Below are 15,863 nucleotides of genomic sequence, written 5' to 3'. Positions count from 1 at the left end.
TTTTGCCATGTTACACAAAGAACTTTAGAAAAAAGCTGAATAAAATTGGAGATAGCAGGCATCCTTACCTTGGTCCTAGTTTTAAGTTGAACATTTTCTTTTTTTTCCTCTCCAATTTTTGTTACAGTTTTCTCCTTTTAGCCCCCAGACCCCTCCTCTCCCCCACCCCAGCATTATTGTCTATGTCCATTGGTTATACATACATGCATATAAGTTCTTTGGTTCATCTCATCCATCACCCCTGCCCCACTCCTCTGGTTTGTCAGTCTGAACCATACACCTTTCTAGGTCTTAGGGTCTATTTCGTTCATCAGCCCACCTTGTTCATTATATTCGACAAATAAGTGAAATCATGTGGTATTTGTCTTTCTCTGTTTGGCTTATTTTGCTTAGCATAATACACTCGAGGTCCCTCCATGTTGTCTCAAAGGATAAGAGATCTTTCTTACAGCTGCATAGTACTCCATTGTGTATATGTACCAAAACTTTTTTATCCGCTAATTTATTGATGGACACTTGGGCTCTTTCTAGAGCTTAGGAATTGTAAATAGTGCTGCTATGAACATGGAGGTATGTATATTCTTTCTGATTGGTGTTTCTGCTTCTTAGGATATATTCCTAGAAGTGGGATCACTGGGTCAGATGGCAGTTCAATTTTTAATTTTTTTGGGAAAAACCATAGTGTTTTTCATGGTGGCTGCACCAGTCTGCATTCCCACCAGCAGTACTAGAGTCCTGTTTTCTCCACAACCTTGCCAGCACTTGTTTGATGATTCGTTGACGGTGGCCATTCTGGCAGGTGTGAGGTAATACCTCATTGTTGTTTTAATTTGCATCTCTCTGATGATTAGTGACATTGACCATTTCTTCATATGTCTCATGGCCATTTGTATGTCCTGTTTGTTTGAAGAGGTGTCTATTCAGCTCCTCTGCCCATTTTTTAATTGGGTGTTTTGTCTTCCTTTTGTTGAATTGTATGAGTACTCTATATATTTTGGAAATTAACCCCTTATCTGAGGTATCATTGGTGATTATTCTCTCCCAAACATTGGGTTCCCTTTCCATTTCAATGGTTGTTTCTTTTGCTGTGCAGATGCTTTTTAGTTTGATGTAGTCCCATGTGTTCATTTTTTCTTTTGTTTCTGTTGCCTTAGGTGACGTATCAGTGAAAATTCTGCTGCGTATGATGTCAGAAATTTTGTTGCCTCCATTTTATTCTAGGATTTTAATGGACTCATGGGTCACATATAAGTCTTTCATTCATTTTCATATTATTCTTGTGTGTGGTATAAGTTGATGGTCTAGTTTTATTTTTTTGCATGTAGCTGTCCAATTTTCGCAATATCATTTATTAAAGAGGCTGTCTTTACTCCAATGTATGCTCTTGTCACCTTTGTCAAATATTAATTGAGCATAATGTTTTGGGTCAATTTCTGGGTTCTCTATTCTATTTCATTGATCTATATATGCCTGTTCTTGTGCGAGTACCAGGTTGTTTTCATTACAGTAGTTTTGTAGTATAACCTGATATCAGGTATTATGATCCCACCTACTTTGTCCTTCATTTTCAAGATTACTGTGGCTATTCAGGGTCTTTATTGGTTCCATATGAACTTTTGAAATATTGTTCTAGTTCTTTGAAATATGTTGTTGGTATTTTGATGGGGATTGCATTGAATCTATAGGTTGCTTTGGGTAATATGGACATTTTAATGATGTTAATTCTTCCAATCCATGAACATGATATGTGGTTCCACTTTTTTATATTCTCCTCTGTTTCTTTTTTCAGGTCCTGTTTTTTTTTTTTTTTCTGCAAATAGGTCCTTTCTTTCTTTGGTTAAGTTTATTCCTAAGTATCTAATTTTTTTGTTGCAATGGTAAATGATATTGCTTTTTTAGTTTCTCTTTCTGTGTATAAGAATGCCATCAATTTCTTGACGTTAATTTTGTATCCTGCTACCTTGCCGAATTCGTTTATTAAATCTAGCAGATTTTTGATGGAGTCTTTAGGGTTTTCTGTGTATAATATCATGTCATCTGGGAATGGTAGTTTCACTTCCTACTTTTCAATTTGGATCCCTTTTATTTTTTCTTCCTGTTTGACTGCTGTGGCTAAGACTTCCAGTACTATGTTAAATAAGAGTGGCGAAAGTGGGCATCCCTGTCTTATTCCTGACCTTAAGTGAAATGCTTTGTTTCAGCCCATTGAGTATGAAGTTGGCTGTACGTTTTTTATATATGGCCTTTCTTATGTTGAGATATGATCCCTCTATTCCCACATTGCTGAGCGTTTTTATCAGTAATGGGTGCTGGATTTTGTGGAATGCTTTTTCAGCATCTGTTGATATGATTATGTAGTTTTTATGTTTCATTTTGTTTATCATAAAATATGGTATATCACATTTATTGATTTGCGAATATTGTACCAGCATTGCATCCCTGGAATGAATCCCACTTGGTCATGGTGAATAATTTTTTTAATGTATTGCTGGATCTCATTTGCTAATATTTTCTTTAGGATTTTAGCATCTATGTTCATCAGGAATATTGGCCTGTAGTTTTCTTTCTTTGTAGTGTCTTTATCTGGTTTTGGAATTAGAATTATGCTGGCCTCAAAAATCGAGTTCGGAAGTCTTCCTTCTTCTTGAATATTTTGGAATAGTTTGAGGAGAATGGTTGTTAGTTCTTCTTTGAATGTTTGGTAAAACTCCCCCGTGAAGCCATTCAGTCCTGGGCTTTTGTTTGCTGAGAGAGTCTTGATTATCTCTTCAATTTCCTTAGTTGTTATTGGTCTGTTCAAGTTTTCTATCTTTTTCTGGATCAGTTTTGGGAGACGTGTGTTTCTAGAAATGTATCCATTTTGCATAGATTGTCCTAAGTTGAACGTTTTCCATATTTCACCATTCAGTGTGGTATTTGCCGTAGGTATTTGTAAAAATCCTTTATCACATTGAGGAAATTTCTTTCTATTTGTAGTTTGCCAAGCGTATTTCTTACCATGATTGTTTTTTTTTTTTTTTTGTATCTACTGAGATGATCATATAATCTCTTAGTTTTTAAAACAATTCTTAGATTCCAAAATGACGGCAGAGTGAGTGGAAGCTACACAGCCTATCTCCCAGGACCAAACTGGAATTACAACTAAAATAAAGACAAATTGTCAGGAAAAAGCAACAGAAAAGCAGTTTGCAAGGACCATATAACCAACGACACTGAATGGATTCTGGTAGGATTGCAGAGGTGCATGAGTGGGGCTGGAAGCCCACTGACAGCAGCGGTCATGGCTGTGAGCAGTACCCTCGGGGTTAAACTCCCAAGCAGCTCCAGAGCCCAGAGCTGGGACAGAGCAATAAAATAGCCACAGCCACTAACCTTGGGCTCCAGCAGAGGGACGGCACACTGGACTGCAACTGTGTGGGGACACTAGGTATTTGGAGGGCGATCAGAGCTTTTGTTGAGTTGTGGCCATGCAGGATGGTAGTCATCTTACTCCTTCCCAGGGCTCTGGGGAGAAGCAGGGACCCCTCCTGGTGGGTCATTAAAATGCAAATTTAGGCTCATTAACAACCACCACCTGCTCCACCCTCAGGAAATCTCCTTAAGCTGAACACCTGAGGAAGTTTTTCATTCAACGAAAAACCCAAGGCTCTTCAAGTAACCTCAGCTAAAAGTCTCCAGGCAAAAAGTTAGAGGATAACTGAACCATACCTGGGCTTGCAACTCTACCCAGGAAAGTAAGACTTGACAGTGATGTTTAATGTGGGCCCACCCAGGCTCATCCAAACCCAGTAGAGGGAGCCACAAACAGCAGAAAACCAACACCCACAGGGAAAATTTGGTAGGCTCCAAAGCCCACTGAGATAGCCAGTATGGTGAAACAAAGAAACAAATCCCATATGAAAGAACAAGAGACCTCTCCCGAAGATGAGATAAATGAAATGCAGTTAAGAAAGTTAATAGAGCTAGAATTCAGAGCCATGATCTTGAGGAAGCTCAACAGCATGAGTAAAGACATCAACACCATGAATAAAGACATAGAAACATTGAAAACTGACCAATTGGAAATTAAAAACCACCAAGAAGAAATGAAGAATGATATGGCAGAAATAAAGAACACACAGGAAGCACTATACAGTAGAGTAGAGGAAGCTGAGAATTGGATCAGTTAATTAGAAGACAATGTAGAAAAAAATCAGCCAGTCAGAAAACCAAAAGAAAAAAGCAATTAAAAAATAGAATGACAGCTTAAGAAAACTGGGACAACTGGAAATGTAATAATATTCACATCATAGGAGTCCCCGAAGAAGAAAATGGGCAAGGGTTAGAGAATAAATTTGAAGAAATAGGGACAGAAAATTTCCCTAATTTTGTGAAAAAAGAAGGCATTCAAGTTCAAGAAGCACAGAGAGCGCCAAATAAGAAGAACCCAAACAGGCCCACACCAAGACACATAGTATTCAAAATGCCAAAAATTAAAGACAAGGAGAGAATCCTAAAGGCAGTAAGAGATAAGCAACAGGTTACCTACAAAGGAAGCCTCATAAGGCTCTCAGCTGACTTCTCAAAAGAAGCACTACAGGACAGAAAGGAATGGCACGAAGTAATCACGGTCATGAAAAACAAGGATCTGAATCCAAGACTACTCTACCCAGCAAGGCTGTCATCCAAAATAGAAGGTCAAATAAAGAGCTTTCCAGACAAAAAAAAAAAAAAAAAAGACTAAGGGAATACATTAGCACAAACCTGCACTGCAAAATATCTTAAAAGGACTGTTGTAATTAGTAGAAGAACCAAGAAACAAAATATAACCACACTAAACAAATATGGCAATAAATAAGTACATATCAATAATCACCTTAAATGTAAATGGATTGAATGCTCCGATAAAAGACACCGAGTAGCTGATTGGATAGGAAAACATGACTCATATATATTGTTGAGAAGAGACCCACCTCACAACAAAAGACTCACATAGATTGAAAGTGAAGGGATCGAAAATAATCTTCCAAGCAAATGGAAAGGAAAAAAAAGCTGGGGTAGCAATACTCATATCTGATAAAATAGATTTGAAAATGAAGGCCATAACTAGATACAAAGATGGAAACTACATAATTAAGAAAGGATCTGTCCAACAGGACGATATAACATTGATAAACATATACACTCAATATAGGAGCACCAGCATATATTAAAAATCTTCTGGAGGATTTCAAAGGAGAAATACAACTGATTGCAATACAATCATAGCACGGGACTTCAACACACTGCTGACATCTCTGGATAGATCCTCTATATTAAAAGTTAGCAAGGAAACAGAGACTAAATGAAGTACTAGACCAAGTGGATTTAATAGATATCTACAGAGAATTATACCCAAAAAACTACAGAATTCACATTCTTCTCAAGTGCACATGGTACATTCTCCAAGATAGACTACATATTAGGACACAAAGCAAGTCTCTACAAGTTCAAGAAGATTAAAATCATATCAAGCATTTTCTCAGATCACAATGGCATGAAATTAGAAATCAGTTGCAACAAGAACATGCAAAGACATTTGAACACATGGAGGCTAAATAGCATGTTATTGAACAATGAATGAGTTACCGAGGAGGTCAAGGAAGAAATTAAAAACTTCCTGAAAACCAGTGAAAATGAAGACAGAACACAAAATCTGTGGGATGCAGTGAAAGCAGTTTTGAGAGGGAAGTTCATAGCACTATAGGCCTACCTCAAGGAACAAGAAAAATTTTTAATAGATTATCTAAACTCACAATTTAAAGAACTAGAAAGCGAACAAAAAGAAAACCCCAGAGCAAGTAGAAAGGAAGGAAATAGTAAAGATCAGAGCAGAAATAACTGATAGGGAGACCAAAAAAACAATTCAAATGATAAATGAAACAAATATCTGGTTCTTTGAAAAGATAAACAAGATTGATGGACCCTTAGCTAGACTCACCAAGAAACAAAGAGAGAGTCCCCAAATGCACAAAATCAGAAATGAAAGAAGAGAAGTAACAACTGACACCACAGAAATACAAAAGATTGTTAACAAATACTGTGAAAAATTATATGACAACAAATTCGACAAGCGAAATGGATAAATTTCTAGAAATACACAGTCTTCCTAAACTGGACCCAGAAGAGACAGAAAACTTGAATAGACCAATAACAACTAAGAAAATTGAAGAACTCATCAAGACTCTCCCAAGAAACAAAAGCCCACGCCTGGATGGTTTCACGGTGGAGTTTTACCAAACATTCAAAGAAGAACTAACACCCATTCTCCTCAAAGTATTTCAAAAAATTCAAAAACAAGGAAGACTTCCAAACTCGTTTTATGAGGCCAGCATAATTCTAATTCCAAAATCAGATAAAGACACTACAAAGAAAGAAAATTACAGGCCAATATCCTTGATGAACATAGATGCCAAAATCCTGAGCAAAATACTAGCAAATCGGATCCAGCAATACTTCAAAAAAATTATTCACCATGACCAAGTGGGATTCATCCTAGGGTTGCAAGGTTTCTACAGTATTTGCAAATCAATAAATGTGATACACAACATAAACAAAATGAAGAATAAAAACCACATGATCATATCAATAGATGCTGAAAAAGCATTCGACAAAATCCAGCAACCATTTCTGATAAAAATGCTCAGCAATGTGGGAATAGAGGAATCCTATCTCGACATAATAAAGACCATATATGAAAGACCTACATCGAACATCATACTCAGTGGGCAAAAACGAAAAGCATTTTTCTTAAGAACAGGAACAAGACAGGGATGCCCACTTTTGCCACTCTTATTTAACATAGTACTGGAAGTCTTAGCCACAGCAATCAGACAGGAGGAAAAAATAAATGGGATCCAAACTGAAAAGGAGAAAGTGAAACTGTCTTTATTCTTAGATGACATGATATTATACATAGAAAACCCTAAAGACTCCATCAAAAATCTACTAGACTTAATAAATGAAATTGGCAAATTAGCAGGATACAAAATTAATGTCAAGAAATTGACGGCATTCTAATTCACCAATGATGAACTCACTGAAATAAAACCTAAAAAAAAAAAATCCCACTTTCCACTGTGGGAAAAAAATTTAAGATACCTAGGAATAAACTTAACCAAAGAAGTAAAGGACCTATTTGCAGAAAACTACAGGACTTTGAAAAAAGAAATAAAGAAAATATATAAAAACGTGGAAGCACATACCTTGTTCATGGATTGGAAGAATTAACATCATTAAAATGTCCACATTACCCAAAGCAATCTATAGATTCAATGCAATCCCCATTAAAATACCAAACGACATACTTCACAGAACTTGAACAAATACTTCAACAGTTCATATGGAACCAAAAAGACCCCGAATAGCCACAGCAGTCTTGAAATAGAAGGACAAAGTAGATGGGATCACAATACTGTATTTCAGGTTATACTACAAAGAGACTGCAATCAAAACCGTTGGGTACTGACACAAGAACAGGCATATAGACCAGTGGAAGAGAACAGAGAACCCAGAAATGGACCCAAGGCAATATGCTCAATTACTATTTGACAAAAGCGGCAAGAGCATACAATGGAGTGAAGACAGCCTCTTTAATAAATGGTGTTGGGAAAATTGGACAGCTACATGCAAAAAAAAATTAAACTAGACCATCAACATACACTATACACATGAATAAATGCAAAATGGATAAAAGACTTATATGTGACCCATGAATCTATAAAAATTCTCGAAGAAAATGTAGGCAACTAAATTTCAGACATCATACGCAGCGGAATTTTCACTGATACATGACTAAGGAACAGAAACAAAGGAAAAAATGAACACATGGGACTACATCAAACTAAAACGTTTTGCACAGTAAAAGAAACAGCCATCAAAATGGAAATGGAAATGATGTATGGGAGAACATCATTGCCAATGATACATCAGATAAGGGGTTAATTTTCAAAATATATGGAGTACTCATACAACTCCACAAAAGGAAGACAAAGAACCCAATTAAAAAATGGGCAGAGGACCTAAATAGACACCTCTCCAAACAGGACATAGAAATGGCTGAGAGACATATGAAGAAATACTCAACATCACAAATCATCTGAGAGATACAAATTAAAACAACAATGAGGTATCACCTCACACCTGTCAGAATGGCCGCCATCAAGAAATCATCGAACAACAAGTGTTCCTAAGGGTGTGGAGAAAAGGGGACTCTAGTACACTGCTGGTGGGAATGCAGACTGGTGCAGCCACTATGGAAAACAATGTCGTGTTATCTCAAAAATTAAAAATTGAATTGCCATTTGACCCAGAGATCCCACATCTAGGAATATACCCTAAGAAGCTTCAAACATCAATCAGAAAGAATATATGTACCCCCATATTCATAGCAGCACTGTTGACAACAGCTAAGATCTGGAAACAGCCCAAGTGTCCATCAGTAGACAAATGGATAAAAAAGCAGTGGAACATATACACAATGGAGTACTATGCAGCTGTAAAAAAGAAAGATCTATTCTTTGAGACAGCATGGAGGTACCTTGAAAGTATTATCCTAAGTGAACCAAGCCAAACAGAAAAAGACAAGTACCACATGATCTCACTTATTTGTGGAATATAATGAACATAACAGTTTGAGTAATAGGGGAGGCCCAGAGACATGGAAGTAGGATACAGACTGAGAACCCTCAGAATAGGGGGTCATGGGGGGAAGGAAGAGATAAAGCACCGAACTTATGTGCATGTAAGCATAACCCATGGACACGGATAGCAAAGCCAGGGAGGGGTTGGGGGGATGGGGAGGAGGTTGTCAGTGGGGAAAAAAAAGGAGAAACTACTGTAACAAAAATAAATTAATAAATAAATAAAACAATTCTTATTTTTATTTTCATCTTTTAGAAAAATTCTTCATGGTCCTTTGTCTTATTCGTTCTCTGTAAGGCAGTTAAAGTTGTTTTTTCTCAGCTTCCATTTTTGTTTACTTTGTGTGAGAGCCATCTGATTTTTAAACATATTTATTAAATTTATTGGGGTGAATACATAGATTCTAATATATAAAAATATATATTTCTCAAGCAAAATATATTTCAAATATATATAAAATATATATAGAATATATAAAAATATATAGAAGTGACACTTATTTGTATATTGCATTGTGTGCCCACCACCCATGGTCCCATCTTCCATCTACTGGACCCTCTCTACCTTTTACCACACCACCATTCACCTTTCCTTTTGGTAATTACTATACTGTTGTCTGTCTGTGAGTTTTTGTTTGTTTGTTTGTCTTATTCATTTATTGCTTTTGGTTTTTTATCCCACATGAGTGAAATCATGTGGTTCTTGACCCCATTCTGTCTGACTTAATTTTTCTTAGTATATTTTCAAGATCCATCTGTGTTGTTGCAGATGGCAGTATTTCATCTTTTCTTATGGCTGAGTAGTATTCCACTGTATCTGTATCCATATCTTCATTTAATTATCTGTCAAAAGACACTTTTGTTATTTCCATGTCTTGGCCACTGTGAATAATGCTACGAAGAACATAGAGGTGCATATCACTTTGTGAATAAATTTTTTCAAATTTTTCAGGTAGATATCCAGAAGAGGAGTTTCTGGGTCAATGGTAACTGTATTCTTAACTTTTTGAGAAGCCTCAATACTGTTCATAGTGACTGTACCACTTTACCTTTTCATCAGCAGTGGATAAGGGTTCCTTTTTCTCTACAACCTTTCCAACACTTGTTACTACTTGTCTAGTTGATCATAGCCATTCTAACTTGTGTGAGGTATCTCACTGTAGTTTTGATTTGCATTTCCCTATTAGCTAGTGAAGTTGAGCATCTTTTCATATATCTGTTGGCCATTTTTATGTTTTCTTTGGAGAAGTGTCTGTTTATGTCCTCTGCCCATTTTTATTTCTTTATTTTTTGTTAATCCTCACCTGGGGATATTTTTCCATTGATTTTCAGGTAGAGTGGGAGGAAGAGAAGGAGGAAGGGGAGGGGAGAGAGAGAGAGAGAAAACAAACATCAATATGAGAAAGACATTGATTGGCTGCCTCTCGCATGACCCTGTCCGGAGCTGGCACTTGAACCCGCACCCAGGCACATGCCCTTGACTGGGATTGAACCGAAGACCTTTGGTCCTTGGGCCGGTGCCATAACCACTGAGCCAAACTGGCCAGGGTCTTTTGACCATTTTCATTGGATTGTTTGTTTGTTAGGTGTTGAGTTGTATGAGTTGGTTATATATGTTGGATATTAACCCCTTGTTAGAGCTGTTATTTGCAAATATTTTCTCTCATTTGATTGGTTTTGTTTTGTTGATGGGTTTTTTGTGTTTTGTTTTTGTTTTTCTTGTGGAGAAGCACTTTAGTAGTCTGATTCTATTTTTGCTTTTATTTCCTTTGCATTTGTGGTAAAATTTATGAAATCCTCTCTAGGACCAAGGACTGTAATTTAGTACCTACGTTTTTTTCTATGTAAGTTATTTTTTCAGGTCTTTTCTTTAGGTCTTTGATACATTTTGAATTATTATTTTTCTTTTTTTATGTATATACTCTTCAGCGGGTCCTCATTTATTTTTATTTTTATTGAATTTATTGGGGTGATATTGGTTTACAAAACCATATAGGTTTCCAGTGTACAACTCAACAAAACATCTTCTGCACACTACATCATGCGCCCATCAGCCTAAGCAAAGTTTCTTTCCATTCTCATTTTCCCTAACCACTTTGCCCACCTCCACCTACCTCTCCTCACTCCCCTTTCCCCCTGGCTATCACCACACTATTGTCTGTGTCTATGTGTTTATATATATACTGAAAAATTTTTTTTTGGTAATCCCTGCACCTTTTTTCATCCAGCCCCTCAATCCCCCTTCCCCTCTGACATCTGTCTGTCTGTTCCATGTATCCATGCCTCTGTTTCTGTTTTGTTTGTCAGTTCATTTGGTTCATTGGATTCCACATATAAGTGAAATCATATGGTGTTTGTCTTTCTCTGACTGGCTTATTTGGCATAGCTTAATAATCTCCAGGTCCATCCATGCTGTTGCAAGAAATAAGATTTCCTTTTTTTTTTAACAGCTGAGTTGTATTTTGTTGTGTAAATGTACCACTGCTCTTTTTTTAATCCACTCATCTACTAATGGGCTCTTGAGCTGTTTCCAGATCTTGGCTATTGTAAATAATGCTGCAGTGAACATAGTAGTGCACATATTTGTTCAAATTAGTTTTTTTGGATTCTTAGTATATATTCTTAGAAGTGGAATCACTGGGTCAAAAGGCAACTAGTTCCATTTTAAATTTTTTGCGGAAATGCCATACTTCTTTCCATAGTGGCTGTACCATCTGCATTCCCACTAACAATGCATGCAGGTTCCGTTCTCCACATTCTTGCCAGTACTTGTTTGTCGATTTATTGATGATAGCCATTCTGACAGGTGTGAGGAGATATCTCATTGTGGTTTTAATTTGCATCTCTCTGATGATTAGTGACATTGAGCACTTTTCATATGTCTATTGGCCATCTGTATGTCCTCCTTGGAGAAGGGTTTTTTTTAGTCCTTTGCCCATTTTTAAATTGGATTATTTGTTTTAATGGTATCGAGTTAAGTTCTTCATATATTTTGGATATTAGCCCTTAGCAGATGTATCACAGGCAGATATGTTCTCCCCTTCAGTGGGTTCATTTTTCATTTTGTTGATGATTTCTTTGCTGTGCAAAAGTCTTTTAGTTTGTTTATTTATTTATTTTTGTTTCTTTTACTTGAGGAGATATGTTGGCAAAAATATTGCTACAAGAAATGTGTGAAATTTTATTGCATATGTTTTCTTACAGGATTTTTATGGTTTCATGACTTGCATTTAAGTATTTAATCCAATTCGAGTTTATTCTTGTGTATGGTGTAAGTTGGTGGTCTACTTCATTTCTTTGCCTGTAGCTGTCCAGTTTTCCCAACACCATTTATTGGAGAGACTGACTTTACCCCATTGTATATTCTTGCCTCCTTTGTCAAATATTAATTGACCAAAAAGGTGTGGGCTTATTTCTGTGCTCTGTATTCTGTTCTGTTGATCTATATGCCTGTTTTTGTGCCAGTAACATGCTGTTTTGAATACTATGGCTTTGTAGTATAATTTAATATCAGGTAGTGAGTGAGATACCTCCAACTTTGTTTTTTTTTAAATTTTCACCTCAGGATATTTTTCTTTTTCTTTCTTTCTTTTTTAGAAAGAGTGTAAGGGAGGGAGAGAGGGACACACACACATACATCGATGTGGGAGAGATATGCGATTGGTTGCTTCCTGCATGACTTCAACTGGACCAGGGATTGATCCTGCAACCTAGCTACATGCCCTTGACCAGAATTGAACCCATGACCCTTCAGTCCATGAACCAATGCTCTAACCACTGAGCAAAACCGGCCAGGGCTCTAACTTTGTTTTTTTTTTTTTTTTTTTTCTCCCAAGATTGCTAAGGCTATTTGGGGTCCTTTTTGGTTCCATGTGCATTTTGGGGATATTTTTTCTAGATCTGTGTGGTATACCATAGGTATTTTAATTGGAGTTGTGTTAAATCTGTAGATTGCTTTAGGTAGTATGGGCATTTTAATAATGTTAATTTTTCCTATCCATGAACATGGTATATGCTTCCACTTATTTGTATTTTCCTCAGTTTTTTCTGCAGCATCTAATAGTTTTCTGAGTTCATGTCTTTTACCTCCTTGCATAAATTTATTACTAGGTACTTTGTCTTTTTGTTGCAATGCTAAATGAGATTGTTTTCTTACTTTTTCTTTCTCGTTGTTCATTATTGGTGTATAAAAATGCCACTAACTTCTGAATATTAATTTTGTTTCCTGCTACTTTGCCAAATTTATTAGATCTAGTTTTTTGGTGATCTATAGGGTTTTCTATGTAAAATACCATGTCATTTGCAAATGACAGTCTTTTTAATATTTCTTTCAATACTGGTTTGGTGGTAATGAACTCCCTTAATTTTTTTTTTTTTTTTTGGTCTGGGAAGCTCTTTACTTTACCTTCAATTTTAAATGATAGCCTTGATGGATAGAGTAGTCTTGGTTGTAGGTCCTTGGTCTAACAGGTGTGAAAACCATTCCTTGAATGCTTCCATGACCCTTTCTGTCATCACAGCTCCAGGATATATTCTCAACTCCTATGTTGTTTTTTTTCTTTGTTCATTTCCTGAGTGAGGGAGAGTCCCTCTGTCTTTGCTTGTGTCATGGCCCTGTGTTCATGAAGACCACAGTATTACTCTTCATCCAAGAGCTGTTCTTCCTCTGTGAAGCTTGAAATAGAACTAAATTTGCTTCTCATTTACATTAATCTATCTTGTATGTACTTTGACTATAGCACTTTTTAAAAAATGTAGAATATGGTTTCTTAAGGCTTAATTATAGCTTTCTATTTTATTATTATTATTTTAATTAATTAATTTAGATGTTTCTCTCTTTTCCCCCATTGACACACTTCTCCCTGCTCCCGTCACCCCCTTTCATGGTATTGTTGTCTTTGTCCATTGGTTATGCATATATGCATATTAGTTCTTTGGTTTATCTCTCCCCCGCAACACCCCTGCTTCCTCTGAGTTTTTTCAGTCTGATCCCTGCTTCCATGTCTCTGGTCTGTTTTGTTCATCACTTCATTTTGTTCATTATATTCCACAAATAAGTGAGATCATGTGATTTGTCTTTCTTTGATTGACTTATTTCGCTTAGCATAATACTCTGCAGGTCCTTCCATGTTGTCTCAAAGGATAAGAGATCTTCCTTACAGCTGCATAATATTCCATTGTGTATATGTACCACAGCTTTTTTATCCACTCGTCTGTCGATGGGCACTTGGGTTGTTTCCAGATCTTAGCAATTGTAAATAGTGCTGCTATGAACATAGGGATGCACATATTCTTTCTGATTGGTGTTTCAGGCTTCTTAGGATATATCCCTAGAATTGGGATCACTGGGTCAAATGGCAGTTTAAATTTTAATTATTTGAGGGAACACCATATTGTTTTCCATAGTGGCTGCACCAGTCTGCATTCCACCAATAGCGTACTAGAGTCTCCTTTTCTCCACACTCTTCCCAGCACTTGTTGTTTGATGATTTGTTGATGGCAGCTATTATGGCAGGTGTGAGGTGATACCTCATTGTTGTTTTAATTTGCATCTCTCTGATGATTAGTGACATTGAGAATTTATTCATATGTCTCTTGGCCATTTGTCCAGTTTCGAGTGGTGTCTATGTAGGTCCTTGACCATTGCCCTTTTAACATATTACTGTATATGCTTTCTTACCAGATTATATGCTCTTTGAATACAGGAAGCTGTTTACCAATCTTAGTACTTCCAAAAACTAGAATAATTCCAGATACATTGTGGGGACTTGATAACCTTTTTTTTTAATTTTTTTTTTTTTTACATGAATAGTACCTTAATGCAATGGCAGAATATTTCTATTATGATTTCTCTTCTTCCTCCAAAGTATAATACAAATGTTCTATAAACCATTTTGCTAATCTCTGAACACTAATCATGGTAAGGATTAGTTCTTATACATGGTTTTCCATTTTACCTAATTCTGATTATTTCAGATTGAACACAAATGCCAGACATCACTGTCATTTAAGGATGTGACTGTGGGCTTCACCCAGGAGGAGTGGCAGCATCTGGACCCCACTCAAAGGTCCCTGTATAGAGATGTGATGCTGGAGAACTACAGCAACCTTGTCTCAGTGGGTAAGGTGTGTTTACTATGTAATTCTAAATAGCATTTAAAAATTCTTCTGATTATGATACATGATTATGATAGTGTTTAATGATAGTTAAGATTGGAATTTGGGAATCCATGTTGATTGATCACTTTTAGTCACCAGGAAGATATTTTTCTTTACCTCTCCGATGAAATTTTCAGTGGCACCTTCATTGAGCAGCTCCAGAAACTTCCTTCTCTTTTGTAATCCTTGAAGTCTAGGTTGCCTGGTCCAAGTCCAAAATTATTTCACTTTGACAGGGTATTGTGTTACCAAGCCAGAGGTGATCTTCAGATTGGAACAAGGAGAGGAGCCATGGATATTGGAGGAAGAATTCCCAAGCCAGAGATTCCCAGGTGAGTTAATGTGTACTGTACAGATGTACATCAGGGGATTTATTACTTTCTTTTGATTAATCAAGAGGTTGACATCTTTGAAATGTTTCTTTAAGAATATCTCTTTGGAAGTCCAATCCTTGGAAATAACTGAAAATACTGATTATTGAATCAAACATCCAGATATCACTCTCACAAAAAAATGTTCTATGTATTTATTTATCTTGTTAATCCTCACCCAAGGATGTTTTTCCATTGATTTTTGTTTTTATTTTAGGGAGTAGAAGGAAGGGATGGAGGGAGTGAGGGCGGGAGAGAAAGAGAAATATTGATATGAGAGAAATACATCGATTGGTTGCCTCCCACACGACTCCTGCCACGCAGGTACATGCCTTTGACTGGGATTGAACCCACAACCCTTCTGTCTGAGGTCTGATGCTCTAACCACTGAGTAAAACCAGACAGGGCAAAAATGTTCTCCTTTTTGATTCACATTTTGAATTTTGCTCTTATATCTGCCAACCATCCACTTTTTTTTGCCCATTTCATCTGGACACTGTTTATTTCACTTACTGTATATTTTTCAAGGCAGTTTCAGTTGCTCACTTTATCTATACTGCCCTGCATTCCTGCTATTATCAGGCATTCTTTTATACACTCATTTATTGAATCATAATTTTTGAGTACATGCTATATACCATCTTTGGTGGTGAGACTATATTAGTGAAAAAAA

At 36.5% G+C, this 15,863-nt stretch overlaps 1 protein-coding gene across 1 annotated transcript in view; it reads left to right on the top strand.

The window, feature by feature from the left end:
* ZNF33B (zinc finger protein 33B) overlaps positions 1–15,863 on the top strand; it is a 46,123-nt gene that overhangs the window by 15,771 nt on the left and 14,489 nt on the right. Inside the window, exons 3-4 of the mRNA XM_036265032.1 lie at positions 14,637–14,781; positions 15,056–15,151. Of these exons, the coding sequence (XP_036120925.1) occupies positions 14,637–14,781; positions 15,056–15,151 (241 nt within the window). The remainder of the gene's footprint in view (positions 1–14,636; positions 14,782–15,055; positions 15,152–15,863) is intronic.

The sequence above is a fragment of the Molossus molossus genome, unplaced genomic scaffold (assembly GCF_014108415.1).
Source record: "Molossus molossus isolate mMolMol1 unplaced genomic scaffold, mMolMol1.p scaffold_m16_p_17, whole genome shotgun sequence".
Taxonomy (NCBI): domain Eukaryota; kingdom Metazoa; phylum Chordata; class Mammalia; order Chiroptera; family Molossidae; genus Molossus; species Molossus molossus.
This window is presented reverse-complemented; position numbering and strand designations above follow the sequence as displayed.